This window comes from Populus trichocarpa, chromosome 13 (genome assembly GCF_000002775.5).
Source record: "Populus trichocarpa isolate Nisqually-1 chromosome 13, P.trichocarpa_v4.1, whole genome shotgun sequence".
In the NCBI taxonomy this organism is placed as follows: Eukaryota; Viridiplantae; Streptophyta; class Magnoliopsida; order Malpighiales; family Salicaceae; genus Populus; species Populus trichocarpa.
Genome location: NC_037297.2, coordinates 13,868,483 through 13,881,946, shown reverse-complemented (window position 1 = coordinate 13,881,946; position 13,464 = coordinate 13,868,483). Strand labels below are relative to the sequence as shown.

The window sequence follows — 13,464 nt, the reverse complement described above, 5'->3', positions numbered from 1 at the left end:
GCAGTATACTGTATAGCTCTAACAATTTCTCTGTTAAGATAATTTAAGGTAGGATTTGATATGCTGGATAATATTAATTAGAATAGATCAGATTGGATAAATACCAGACATGCCTTGTGCTTGGAGTGCATTGAATTGAATAATTTATCTTGTGCTGTGGTTAGTAGGCATTGAACAAGATTGTTTTTGGTGTATATTGGATTAGACTGAATAATTTATTTTATTTTATTATTGAGAGACAAATGACAATAATACTCCTATTTTGTTTAATGTTTAAAGTGTAAATTATAATATATATTGTTTTCTAAATCAAAACCTAAAAAAGTATTTAAATATAAGGTTAAGGTAAAATAAAAATATATATTTTTTTATTATTATTGTCAAACTTATATATTTTAAAATATAATTAGATATTATTATTTTCACTTTAGTTTATATTAAGTGTTAAAATTAATAATATTATAATAACTCTAGTTATAAAACCCGAACTGACCTAGTAAGCGGACTGACTTAGCGGGTCGACCATGGACTCGACAAACCCATGACCCCGATTGGTCTAGGTTTAACAAAAATTAGAGGAAAGATTGATCCGACTTGACCCAGTAAAAAACTCAGGTCGACCTGCGACTCAGTTGACTTGGGATAAAACATGGGTCAAAATCCATTAATCTCTTTTTGATTTTTTTTTCACTTGTAAATTGAGGTTGCTTTGATTTTTTTTTTGAAGAAAACATTGGGTCAACTCGGGGTTGACCCTCCCAACCTGTGACCTAGGTCAACTCCCGCGTTAGGTTTTAAAACTATAATAAAAAAAAATTTTATTCTTAACTTAACCCAAGTCAATCCGGGTTGACCCTCTCTACCCCTAGTCGGGTTTTAAAACTATTATAATAATCATTTTTATCCTTACATCGATCCATATTAACTCGGCTTAACTCTAGTTGACCCTCCCGATTCTTGACTCAAGCCTTGCCCAGAGTCAACCCTCGAATCGGGTTTTAAAACTATGATAACAACCACTTTTATCCTTACATTGACCCAGTTTATCAGTCAACATGACTCGTGACTTAGGTCATGTCCCAGGACAATCTTCAATTCAGGTTTTAAAACAATGATAATAATCACTTTTATCGTTATGTTAATCCAGAAAAATCTATGTTGACTCTCCCAACCCATGACCCGAGCATTGTCCCTAGTCGACTCCCGAGTCGAGTCACCACTCATATAGGTTAATAACAGAGGTTTAAGTTAAAAATAAATAAAGAAATAATTAATCTGAATTGACCTAGAAAAACTTGAGTTGACATGCATTTTAGGTTAAATCCATCAAAAATCCGTTGATTTTTTTGGATTTTTTTTCTTGTTTTGATCTTTTTTTTTAAAAAAATTGATTTTATTTAAAGACCAATATAGTTATTTTGTAAATAATAACTCATGATTTGAGAAGTGGAGAAGTTTATCTTTACTAGAACAACCTTAAGATATACTATCAAAAAACTTCACAAAAAAAATTTCACATTCAATTCATCTTTATTCAGCATACAAAACACTACCTAACAGAATTACCAGGCGTTTTTTTTTTCTTTATCAGGAATATAATGTTATACACAACGAATTGACTCTTCTCAGCATTTTCTGATGCCATGTGCTGCGATTTTCTGACTCTATACAACTAATTCTGTGGCAATAATTTGATCCTTCTTCACTAAGTAGCAGCAATGCTTCAGCCGTTTCCCTCACAATTCAATGAGCTTCTTGGCACTGATCATCTAGAGACTCTGAAGATAAAGGAAAGGCATCTGGATATTAGAATATTCATCTGAGTATTCTTACTCACCCGTTAACCAGAATGCTAAACAAATATTAACGCAAGGTTTATCCCATGAACTAGTTACTAAATATTTATCTTAGCTTGTGTCAAACTTTTGCATTCCAAAGGAAAGAAGATGAATTGATAAACCTGCATATGTTAAATGAATCTAGCCCTGAAGCTGCAAGCCTCTTCTTGAGAAAACAAGGAACTTTGACCCAACATGCCATCAACTGTCTCACATGTAGCCACTGGCTTTCGGTATTTTCTAGAGTGAGGGAACTCATCATTCTTAATTATGAAACCTTTTTTCACCATTATTTTTCCCTTGTGAGGCATAATTAATAGTTTTGACAAATTTTCCAAGAGAAGCATGCATGTCGATGATCTAAAGAAGCAGATAGTGTCTTCTTGTCCTTGATCTTCTCTGTCTTGGTGTATGCCTTGTTTTCCCATGAAAATATACAATAAGTTGAGCTAGGGTTGAGACAAAAGAAAATAACGTGATTTTAAGCTTGAAGAACCTTCGTTTTATGGTATTGGGCAGGAATTTCTTTTTCGAAACAACATTCCAAGTTTCTTGTGATGATGGCCAACATTGATTAAAGTGATGATGGCTAACAAAGGACTTCTATTCCTTTTCAAAAGAGCTTTCTAATTTTCTTTTTCTTGATTAGAAATTATTGTAGTTTCATTTCTTTGTAGTTTGTACTTCCTATTTGAACAGCTTCATTACTTCTTTACAGTTTCTGCCATCTCTACCTTTCATATCTTGCACAGGACCTGGTAAGGCCAAGGCCTATTGCAAAGCTAAGAGCCCATCAGACACCAATTGCTGCAAAGATCAAATGATATCTAGGATTCTGAACAAAATTCTCTAGAATTTCAGTTTTGCAAAGTCTATAACTAACAGCTTGAGTGATGCACTTGAGAGTTAAACCTATTCATTTTTAAAAAACTTACTAGTCGCTTCCTCTGCTCATCCAAACTCTTCTTGAGAGCCACTAAACCCTCAGTAATTCCCTGTATTCCACTCATGTTTGCACCAGTCTGATCTCCCACTAAACCCTCCAAGTCACCTGACGACTTACTGAATTCTATGTCCAGCTTAGGAATAATGGTTTCACCTCTAAAACGAACCACTTTCACAACTTGATCATCTTCTGACTCATTATGGAATACTGGGTCAAGCACGAATCCATCCTCATTAAATTTCCAGCCACTGATCCTTTGTTCAACCGGAGCCGCTGAGGTAGTACCCTCTTCTTCTTCTTCAATATCAGCACCAGCAGTAATCTGGCTTGATGTCCCATAATGTTTGGTTTCTTTGAATCTTTCTTCAGCATTAGGCAACCCATCGAAAACGTTCTTGAACAAAAAGCCTAATCCTTCACAGGTCCTGAAGAAAGAATACTCTAAAAGTTGACCAGTAGGTCTTTTTGAAGGGTCTTGATCAAGACAAGAAGCAACCATGTTAAACCTATGGAGAAGTTCTTGTTCTTGAAATCTTTCTTTTGCTTCTCATCATCATAATCAGAGAACCCAAACCTCTGCTTTATCTTCATGACCAAAGACTTCGAAGGAGGAAAATGAGACAAAGGAGGTCGACCATGGGCTAATTCCAATGCAGTAACACCAAAAGACCATAAATCAGCCTTGAAACATTTGACCTCGAACGTGGATATAATAATACTTGAACACTTCAATTATATTTAAAAAATGAAAGAAAAAAGAAAAAAAAAACAGAGAGAGACATGCACCTGTTCGCATATAAACTCATTATTTTGCATTATGCATGTATGACAACACTTGATTGGTTCAAAAGGGAAATACAGGGAAAATTCAATTGGCGTTTGGTGGTTGAAGGTGGCAATGATTTTTGGTTGCTGGGTTCCAAGAAAACTGAGTTTTTTGTCAGCTATTTTTTTCATAATCCTGAAATATCTCGGCTCATTCTGGTTTTGGATTTTTTTTCTGCAACCTTTCTTATGGATTGGTTGAATATGATGTACTTTGTTGGTCTTGATCATGATTCATGACTGCCCAGTGTTGTTCTTGTGGTTTTCTTAAACTTGGTCCTCTTTGGTTTTCTTGTGGTTTTCTTAAACTTGGTCCTCTTTGGTTTTCTTGTGTGCTTAGCTCCATTGTGAAGTGAAGAGGATTTTGTTTTTAGTGGATATATACTTAAAGGTTTGATATTTATCTTGAAATAGAATATGAAAATGATAAGGCAGAAACAGTAGAAACTATTTACCAATCTACATGGCCTGATGCTTCGGCATCGCTAGCATTCCCCATATGAAAATGGACAGACATGGATGTGAAAGGAAGAAAATACCACTAGTTTTAAATACTGATGTGTTAGAATTATAGATGTGAATCTAAGTGTAGGAGGGAATCGATCAACTTGAATATATGAACCCTGATCAGAGAAATGTGACTATGTAACTGGAACACTTAAATCCCATTTTTGTGTTAGATATCAGAAAGGATGAGGCAAAGAGGCTATGAACAAACAGTGGGGGAAATGTTGGTTCAGCTGGACTTAATACTAAAATCCATGGCTTAGAAGAAGCAGAAAAATATTTTTACAGCCTTCCTTACCATCGGAGAATGCACCTTTGCGATACTCTTTTAAACTACTATGTGGACCATAAGCATTTGGAAAAAGCAGAGGCCATGATGCAGACAATGAAGGAACTAGGGTTAGCAAAAGCATTGTCTTACAATTGGATGCTAAGCCTCTATTCCAAGATTGGAAAATATGAGGATGTACATATTCTGATGCAGGAGATGGAAGACAAGGGCAGTTTCTTCCAATATTGAGAAAATGGAGAAACTTCTGATGAAAATGGAAAGAGATTCTCGGATCAACTGGAAAGTTTGTGTTTCTGCAGCGAAGGGTTACTTGAAAGCTAGCTTTACTGAAAAAACTTCGACAATGTTGAAGCAATCAGAACAATTAATCAAGTTTAATGAGAGAAGATATGCTTATAAGAATCTCCTCTCATTGTATGCTGGTACTGGCAGTAAGGATGAACTATATCGTTTTAGGAATTTCTTTAAGAACTCAGCTGGTTTTAATAATTCAAGCTATCTACATATGATAAGCTTATTGATGAAGTCAGATGGCAAAGATGTTGCTGAGGAGGTTTGGGAGGAGTGGTTATCAATGAAGACATGGTTTATGCAATGATTGCTGGTTATTCAAAGAAGGGTCTTTGGGAAAAGGATGAGGCATTTGTAAGGATAGTAGAGAGTAGTGGGATGGAGCTCAATGCAGACTCATTTGTTCATTTAGCAGCTGGATACTGTGTTGCTGGTCAGATGGTGAAAGCAGCCGAAACAATGAAGAAAGCAATTTCAATAAGTACACCAGAATGGAAGCCGAATACTAAGGCTTTAGCTGCATGTCTGAAATGCCAGGGAGTTGTGGGAAGCAGCAGAAGAGCTTTCCAAGTTAGTCATGGAGCATTGTCATTTCGAACCAGCTATTTATGATGAATTAAAGACATGTATTGAATTTGGATTTTGAGTACATTCATTTCTGAATTTTGATTTATCAAAAACAAAACAGAGAAAATAATCTGTTGTCAAACAACTCGCTTATTAGCTTTGTAGCTGAGGTCTCCTTCTTAACTTCTGTGGCTTGACATGCTCTTGTACATATCCCAGCAAGAGAATGTGATAAATGTCGAAGTTCGTCAAGATCACTATGATAAATATCTGAACCAAGTTTAAGATTATAATGCACATATATTTTTTGGTCTACCCTCTTGGTTGAACTTGATCAGGAAACGAGTTCTTGACACAAACTTGATCAGGAATTGAAATACTGAGTTCTTCCCTTCTGAATCAGATAGATTAATATCCAAAATAGGCTGATAGTAAACCCTCTCCGCTAGAGGTATTCTGGGAACATCTGCTGTAGAATAAATAGCTCTCCGAACGAGTGGATTGGGTTAAACTGGAAAATGGAAAGATTTGTACAAGCTTTCATCAGCAAAATCCTTTATCTACTTGTTTGCTAAGTTATGCTTTGAACTGTAACCTTGTGGTGGATGCCTACGCAAAACATGGGTTAGAGCAATTCGTAAAGGTGCTGCGGTCTTCAGCTTGGCTTTAGACTCGCCACCGCTGCGAGAGACATGATGTCTGTCAACTCTGCGACACAATGACACAGGTCATTATTGCCATGTGAGATGCTCACCAGTTCAGCATGACCATTGCTATGGAGCAAGACTCCTGAAACAGAAGCTCCACTACAACAAGAGGCTCAGAAGCTTCTCAGATTGTGCTGTATCAAGAATGAGACACACTGCAACTTTGGAAGTTAAATCTTTACTCCACTAGTGTTTTTTACACCTAAATTGCAAGTGTATATCAATTTATAAAAATATTAAAACGAAAGTAAAAATTAAAGAAAAATTCCAAGAGTTTAGAACCCAATCAAATGCTATGTAGGAATAATATTTGAATAAATAATATTACTATCGAGGAAAAATTACTAAAAATAATGAAAAAAAAGTTGAACATGTTGTTATATATCTCCTTTTTCTCATTATTGGAAATTATTAATGAATTATTTTTTAATGAACAAGATACTAAAATGTTTTATTACATTTATAGACTTATATGTTTTTCTTTACATATATTTGATTATTAGTTTTCTTGTTATCGTACTATATATTTAATATTTTTTATCGAATTTTCATGGATTCTTTAAATATTTAATGGTTAGAAAAAATATTTCTTGATAAATCATAATCTAAAACTGTTTCTTAATTCTTTTTGTTTTGATTACTGATATTTAGTAATATAATTGAAAATTCTTGATAAAACTCTAAAAAATTAACAAAAATAAATATTAGTCCCTTATTTCATACTGTTCAACGGAATAACAATGTTTTTTGAATATTTATTCATCTAAGAGAGTCAAAGATAATATTTAAGGCAATAACTAATGATTCCATACATACATATACATATATATAAAGGCTATGATTTAATAATTTGATTAATTTTGATATAATTTTATTATTTTTTAGATTTTAATGATTGGACTTAATTGACTTGTTTTTAAGTATTTTTATAGTTTTGATTTCTTGGGCCCTGGATTGTCAATTCAATTACAATTCACTCCTTTTTTAAACCTATAAGGCTATATCTTAGTCTCTTGTAAAAAATAAAATTATATTTTTTTCTAAATCCTAAATGTACCTTTTTATTATTTTAATTGATATATAAAAACCAACATGGTAAGAATTTAGAAGAAAACCAAAATATTGTAAATACGACAACAGTAAGCAAGAGTCAATAAATTAAATTATAGAGTTTTCAAAATGGAGGACTAATTCATAATGTGTTCTAGAATAGGGACTACAATATAATTTACTCAAATAAAACCCTTTCTAAAACCCACAAAACAAAAGCCTTCCACAACTCAAGAGCTCCAAGATTTCTCTGTTTTTGCTCCATGAAATGAACCTCTTTGTTCGATCAAACCCAAGTTTATGCCTTCACATTGATGGAGTTTTAAGGGCTCTTTGCTTTTCCACAGACACAACCGCTATATCCCACTCTCTTAACCGTAGGATCTCTATGGTGGAAGATCCGATGGTCCCTGTTATTCCAGTTATAGAAAAATGGGTTCAAGAAGGCCAAGTGGTTACAAATAGTGACCTCAAACACTTCATCAGAAAACTCCGTAAAATCCATCGTTTTAGCCACGCTCTTCAGGTCCCTCTCTCTTTTATCTACTTATTTTAGTGTTTTTGCTTGTGCCCATTTAGTTATTGATTGTTAAATCTGCATTTGATGCTTTGTATAGATTCAATCTGTCTTTTATGGCTATTGAATTTCTGGGTTTCATTGCAAATTGGTAATTGTTTTAGTTTTTGTTGAAAAGATCGTTGAGTAGCCTTATAGCTTTAGTTGAAAGTTTTGTGCAGGCTATAGTAGTATTTTGAAACTGATTTTTCCACTTAATCAAGTAGCTAAATGTTTGATATTTAGTATAACATCCTAAATTTTTTGGTTCCCTTGGAATTTGTTTAAGTATTTTGTTTTGTGTTAGATATCACAATGGATGAGTGACCAAAGGGGGCATAATTTATCACCCGGAGATGTTGCAGTTCGACTGGATTTAATCTCGAAAGTTCATGGCTTGGAACAAGCTGTGACATATTTTAATAGCGTTCCTGAGAGTTTGAGAGGCTTGGAGGTTTATGGTGCTCTTTTAAACTGCTATGCGCACTATAAGCATTTGGAGGAAGCGGAGGCCACAATGCGAAAAATGAGGGAGATGGGGTTTGTAAGAAATGTGCTGTCTTATAATGTAATGCTAAACCTCTATTATCAGATGGGGAAATATGAGAAAATACAGGTATTAATGCAAGAGATGGAAAAGTGGGGCATTTGTTTTAGCAATATCACATACAAGATTTTGTTGAATGCTTATGTAGCCACTTCCAACATTGAGGAAATCAAGAAAATTTTAATGAAGATGGAAGCAGATCCTCTTGTCAGCATTGACTGGTATGCTTATGTTGTTGCAGCGAATGGTTACTTGAAAGCTGGCCTCATTGATAAAACTTTGACAATGTTGTGGAGATCAGAACAACTAATCAGTGGTAAGTCAGCAAGGTTTGCTTGTGAAACTCTTCTCTCTTTATATACTGCTGTTGGGAATAAAGAACAAGTGTATCGTGTGTGGAATTTGTACAAGACTAAAGGGAGGTCCTTGAACTCGAGCTATCTTTGCATGATAAACTCATTACTGAAGTTGGATGATGTTGATGGTGCTGAGAGGATTTGGGAAGAGTGGGTTTCCATTGTGAAATTTTTTGATATTCGAATTCCAAATGTGATGGTCAGTGCTTATTCCAAAAAGGGCCTATGGGAAAAGGCTGAGGCATTTGTAGGCAAGATTGTAGCGAGTGGGATCAAGATTGAAGCAAGCACATTGGATCGTCTAGCAACTGGATATCATGTAAGAGGTCAGATGCTGAAGGCATCGGAAACAATAAAGAAAGCAATTTCAATAAGTCAACCAGGTTGGAAGCCAAATGTGTATACTTTGGCTGCATGTCTTGAGTATTTGAAAGGTCGGGAAGATGTGAAAAAGATAGAAGACCCTCTGAAGATACTTAAGGAACATTGTCATCTATCATCAGTTTCTTATGATAGGTTAAACAGCAGTATCATTGACAAAGAAAACCTGTGTGCCAGAGCCCTTGATCATATGGAAGGTGAAGACCAGGCTCTTAATGGAGAAACACCTGCTGCCACAGAGTTCGAAGACAAAGATAGTGCTGAAATATGATGTTTTGAGAAGTAAACTGACTGCGAAAGAATGGTATGTCATTTGTGAAAGTGAAGTTTCATCTTGGTTTTTTCATTTTTTGTTGTGGTCATTATGGCGTGCAAGCATAGAAGTAGGGATAATATTACCCATCTTCCTCGCACATGTTAATGAAAGTAGAGCATATTGAGGCCAGCCCTTCCTTGGAATGACCATTTGAATATAAATTTATTCAACATCTGTCATTTGACTTGCTTTTGTAGACCTGTACATAAACCAAGATCCTCAATTCGAAGCTATGCCATCTGCTGGAATTGCTGGCTTCTGAATTTAGTTAAAACAACACTGACCAATCCATTCATGCTTCTTTATGCTGCACGCATTGTGTTCTCTCCACCTATTCTCGGGATTGTAAATTTTTAACACACTTCCTTTAAAACATGCAAAATACTAATTTCAGCTGTAGAAGATTAGCTTTATTTGGAATTATAGATTGAAGTGATGAGAATTGGATCATCTTATTTACCCCCAACATGAAATGGATTCCCATTTCAGAGTAATTTCTGAAAGCATGTTGTTACGTATGTGTCCCAAAGAATTGGTTTAGAAGGTATGAAAGAAGATTCTTTTAGTTTGAGGTCATAAGTTTGAAATATAAATCAAGGATAAATCAAACTCTCTTGGGAGACTTGTTTAAGAATAAGAAAGAGGTAAATACCATGGAATAAAATTTGATCTATATATAGGGATTCTGTAAATATTCCATTCTAAAAAAAGAAAGAGAAGGCTTGAAATAACAATTGGGATTTTTTTGGAGATTACATGTAATTACTAATTCATGATTTGGCTTGTACGGAATGAAAACTTCACGATAAATTTTATGAAGTTCCGTTAACTTTTTAGAGAGCTCAAAATTCTATATTTGATTTGTCTCGCATATGCATATACAGAGATAACTCAAATTTTAGACCCAACATGGTTATAGCGGGATTTTCTTAGATGCATTTGGGCATGAAATACGCAAGAGGAACCTTCACCTTTTGGAATAAGGACAATGAATATTTCATGAGCATATTAAAATTAATTTAAATAAATAAATAAATAAAAACTAAAGGGCATGTCATTTCCACATTACACTTTTCCACAAAACACTACGAATGACAATAATTTTTTTTCTTTGGAATTTTATGTTTTTTAATTCAGTCCCTCAATTATTATTTTTTCAATTTTATTCTTGGAAAAATTGTTGTTTCGTCATTTATTTTGATTTATTTTCAATTATTACAGTATCAGAAGACTTTCTTGGCATTTGGGATCAGATTGGAGAACGAGGCAAAAAAAGAGGAAAAAATTGAATTTTCTTTTTAAATCTTTTATTTGTCCAGCGTCTTTTTGACATTTCTTTCCCTAGAGATTTGGCAAAAACTGTTTTTGGTCCATGTAGTTTTCCACTTTGTTGTTTTGGTTCAAAACTTTATTTGTCATTTTACGATTTCTCTGTTTCATAGAGAAAAGAAAAAGTCATCGGATAATGACAAAGACAAAGAAAATCATCAGTTGGCCACATTTCAACCACAAAAAAATTAGTCTTGGTATCAAAAGATTTCATTCGACGAGAGGAATTTCATTAAGTCGTTTTTTGCCCTTCTCCTTGCCATAAAACATAGATCGGGAGTGGGAGAAGATTCTTTTCCCGGTTTGATTTTGTGAAGATTTTTTTTCTAGTTTGATTTTGTGTTTTTCTTATAAGTTTAGGGGTGTTTTGATTTATAATTTAGTTTATTGACATTGTAAGGATGTTTATTAAGTGTCTTTAGGTAAAAATAGGTTTAAAACGAGTTTTTTTGGTAAAAAAAAAAAATGTCTTTCTCATGCCCTTCGGGTATTTCATAAAGTTGGATTTTTGGGTTTGCTTGCAAATTGTATAAAGTTTGATTCTTTGTGTACTAGTCACGCATTTTTTCTTAAAGGGTATCTTTTTTCTTGCTCTTTTAGTTTGAATTGTTGGATTTTACAAACCTTTGGGCTTATAGCATTGAGGGTTCTTTGATATTTGTTGTGGTTGCACTTAATCACCATATGTATTTTTAGATATGATATTCTTCATCAGTGAAATATGATTTTAAAATCGTAGTTATTTTTTCAAGAATCTTGCATTTCATTTTATGCTAGATATCACAATGGATGAGTGATGAAAGGGGCTATGACCAATCAACTGGAGTCTTTGCAGTCCGGCTGGACTTAATTTCAAAAGTTCATGGTATGGAACAAGTGCTTGGAAAACGATTCCAGATCGTTTTAGGGGTGTCCAGGTTTATGGTACCCTTTTGGACACGCACACAAAAAGTGCTTGGAAAATGCAGAGGCCCTGATGCAGAAGATGAGGGAGTTGGGATTTGTACAGGCACGACCTTGTAATTTTATTGCTAAGCCTCTATTCTCAGATGGGGAAGCATGAGAAATTAGATGCTCTAGTGAAAGAGATGAAAGAAAAGAGAATCAATGGTGACATGTATAAACATTAGGCTGAATGCTTATGTAGCCTCTTCCAACATTGAGGAAATGGATAAACTTCTGAACAAGATGGAAACAGATCCTCTCATCAGCATTGACTGGAATACTTGTTTTGTTGTGGCAAATGGTTACCTGAAAGCTGGACTAATTGAGAAAACTGTTGCATTGTTGAAGAGAGCTGAGCAATTAATCACCCAAACAAGGGGTAACTCAAAAAAGCTTGCTTATGAGGCTCTCCTTACAAGGATATGGTGCTGCTGGGAATAGAGTAGGAGTATATCGTTTATGGTAGTAGTAGAAGGATACAGGAGGGTTTTTCAACTCGGGCTATCAACGAATGATAAACTCATTGATGAAGTTGGATGGCTTTGATTGTGCTGAGGAAATTTGGAAAGAGTGAGCATCGAGGAAGACGTCCTTTGACATTCAAATTCCAAATTTGATGATTACTGGTTTTTCCAATAGGGGTCCTTGACGAAAGGCTAAGCCATTGGTAAAAAAGATTGTAGTGGGATGGAGCTTCCTCCAAGCCCTTGGGATCATTTGGTAACTGGATATCTTTTTGGTGGTGAGATGGTGAAGGCAGCAGAAACATTAAAGAAAGCAATTTCAATAAGTAAACCAGGATGGAAGCCAAATTTTTATGCATTGACTACATGCCTCAGGGTTAAAAAGGTCAGGGAGTTGTCGAAAGAGAAGAAGAGCTTTCGAAGTTAGTCAGGGAACATTTTCTCTTCTCTCCAGCTATGTATGATAAATTAAAGCCTTGTACTAAAAAAGGAAACTTCCATGCCAGAGCACTTGATCTGGAAGGTGATGGTCAGACTCTTAATGGAACACCTGCTTTCTCCGAGGTTAAAGATAATGACAGCGCTGAATTATGATGCATGATTTCTGGTAAAAGGTGAAAAATATTTTCTATTGCAGCAATTATCTGGTATTCAACTGCCTATGAAATTCAGGATTGGGAGTTTTTTATAACTTCTCTAGTGGGGCATTCTTTTTTATACATAATGCAGCAAGATTTGTGTCGGACTTGAAGTTGTGACATCAGTTTTAGTTTGTCGAGAAATATAATGGAAAATTTAAAACCTTATAATGCATTTTGGATAGGCAGCCACCTTTAGGTTGCTGGCTGGATTCATCTTCCTATGTGAATGGAGCTTTGGGTGAAAACTTGAGATACGGTCATGTGCTGGGTGTCTTTCAAGTTCTGAATCCAGTTTTTGTTCATCTCTGCTGCTAAATGAAGAATGATCATTATCTTGTTGCAAGGCCTAAGCAAAACATGGGTTACATCCGCCAACAAACAAGTTTATCTCATCCATGTTCTAGTTCTTGATGTTTTCTTTAATCCCAATATTTGATAACAAGTGAATTTGAATTTTCTAACATCAGGTTGATTGAATCTGTCCCTCCAGGGGCGGAATCGGGGGAGGCAAGCAGGCTAGGCCTGCAAAACATTTTAAATTTTTATATTATTTAGTATTTAAATATAAAATAGTATAATATTTTATTTTAAATAAATAAACTTTTTAATCATATATCTTGTTATATTAATTTTGACCTCTCCTATCAAATATTATCAGCTCCGCTCACAATCACACTGGTATATATAACTCTTGCAAGAAATGTCATTGTATAAGAGTATGAGGATTTGTATTGAATATTGATTTCTGGGAATTTGCCTTGCCTTGACAAGCTTAGTCTACTTAAGTCCCATTTTCTTCATGGATGACCAGATTAGGTTTTTTTTTTTTAACAAGTTTTCTACATTACCATGCAGGGTTTAAATTCTAAAACAAGAGAAAAAAAACTTCAATTTATTTTTTTGTAA

The 13,464-nt window shown here is 34.6% G+C and overlaps 3 protein-coding genes across 4 annotated transcripts; 2 read left to right on the top strand and 1 right to left on the bottom strand.

Moving 5' to 3' along the window:
• Positions 1–2,609: 2,609 nt before the first annotated feature.
• LOC18104649 (serine/threonine-protein kinase BLUS1) lies at positions 2,610–3,283 on the bottom strand. Its single transcript, XM_024583160.1, has 2 exons — positions 2,774–3,283; positions 2,610–2,645 (listed from the first exon to the last, which is right to left on the bottom strand). The coding sequence occupies exons 1-2, from the start codon at positions 3,281–3,283 to the stop codon at positions 2,610–2,612; spliced, it is 546 nt and encodes a 181-aa protein (XP_024438928.1).
• Positions 3,284–4,423: 1,140 nt separating this feature from the next.
• On the top strand, positions 4,424–5,311 carry LOC18104648 (pentatricopeptide repeat-containing protein At2g20710, mitochondrial). Its single transcript, XM_024583159.1, has 3 exons — positions 4,424–4,515; positions 4,601–4,887; positions 4,962–5,311. Exons 1-3 carry the CDS (start codon positions 4,424–4,426, stop codon positions 5,309–5,311), a joined length of 729 nt encoding a protein of 242 aa, XP_024438927.1.
• A 1,934-nt stretch (positions 5,312–7,245) lies between these two features.
• On the top strand, positions 7,246–12,730 carry LOC18104647 (pentatricopeptide repeat-containing protein At2g20710, mitochondrial). Of its 2 annotated transcripts, none has more exons than XM_024583316.2 (3): positions 7,246–7,549; positions 7,887–9,167; positions 11,286–12,730. In XM_024583316.2, the coding sequence occupies exons 1-2, from the start codon at positions 7,292–7,294 to the stop codon at positions 9,132–9,134; spliced, it is 1,506 nt and encodes a 501-aa protein (XP_024439084.1). In that variant the 5' UTR covers positions 7,246–7,291; the 3' UTR covers positions 9,135–9,167; positions 11,286–12,730. The 2 variants fall into 2 exon arrangements, with proteins under 2 accessions (XP_024439084.1, XP_024439085.1); XM_024583317.2 differs by lacking the exon at positions 11,286–12,730 and adding an exon at positions 10,401–11,279.
• Positions 12,731–13,464: the final 734 nt, after the last annotated feature.

What these genes read in the sequence shown, in the direction of transcription:
- LOC18104649 (XM_024583160.1), bottom strand. Translation starts at nt 3,283, where the DNA reads ATGGTTGCTTCTTGTCTTGATCAAGACCCTTCAAAAAGACCTACTGGT. An exon ending in ATGAGCAGAGGAAGCGACTA is followed by an intron (nt 2,646 to 2,773) that starts GTAAGTTTTTTA and finishes TGATCTTTGCAG; the next exon opens with CAATTGGTGTCTGATGGGCT.
- LOC18104648 (XM_024583159.1), top strand. Translation starts at nt 4,424, where the DNA reads ATGCACCTTTGCGATACTCTTTTAAACTACTATGTGGACCATAAGCAT. An exon ending in CAGACAATGAAGGAACTAGG is followed by an intron (nt 4,516 to 4,600) that starts GTTAGCAAAAGC and finishes ATTCTGATGCAG; the next exon opens with GAGATGGAAGACAAGGGCAG. An exon ending in TTTCTTTAAGAACTCAGCTG is followed by an intron (nt 4,888 to 4,961) that starts GTTTTAATAATT and finishes GTTGCTGAGGAG; the next exon opens with GTTTGGGAGGAGTGGTTATC.
- LOC18104647 (XM_024583316.2), top strand. Translation starts at nt 7,292, where the DNA reads ATGAACCTCTTTGTTCGATCAAACCCAAGTTTATGCCTTCACATTGAT. An exon ending in GTTTTAGCCACGCTCTTCAG is followed by an intron (nt 7,550 to 7,886) that starts GTCCCTCTCTCT and finishes GTTTTGTGTTAG; the next exon opens with ATATCACAATGGATGAGTGA.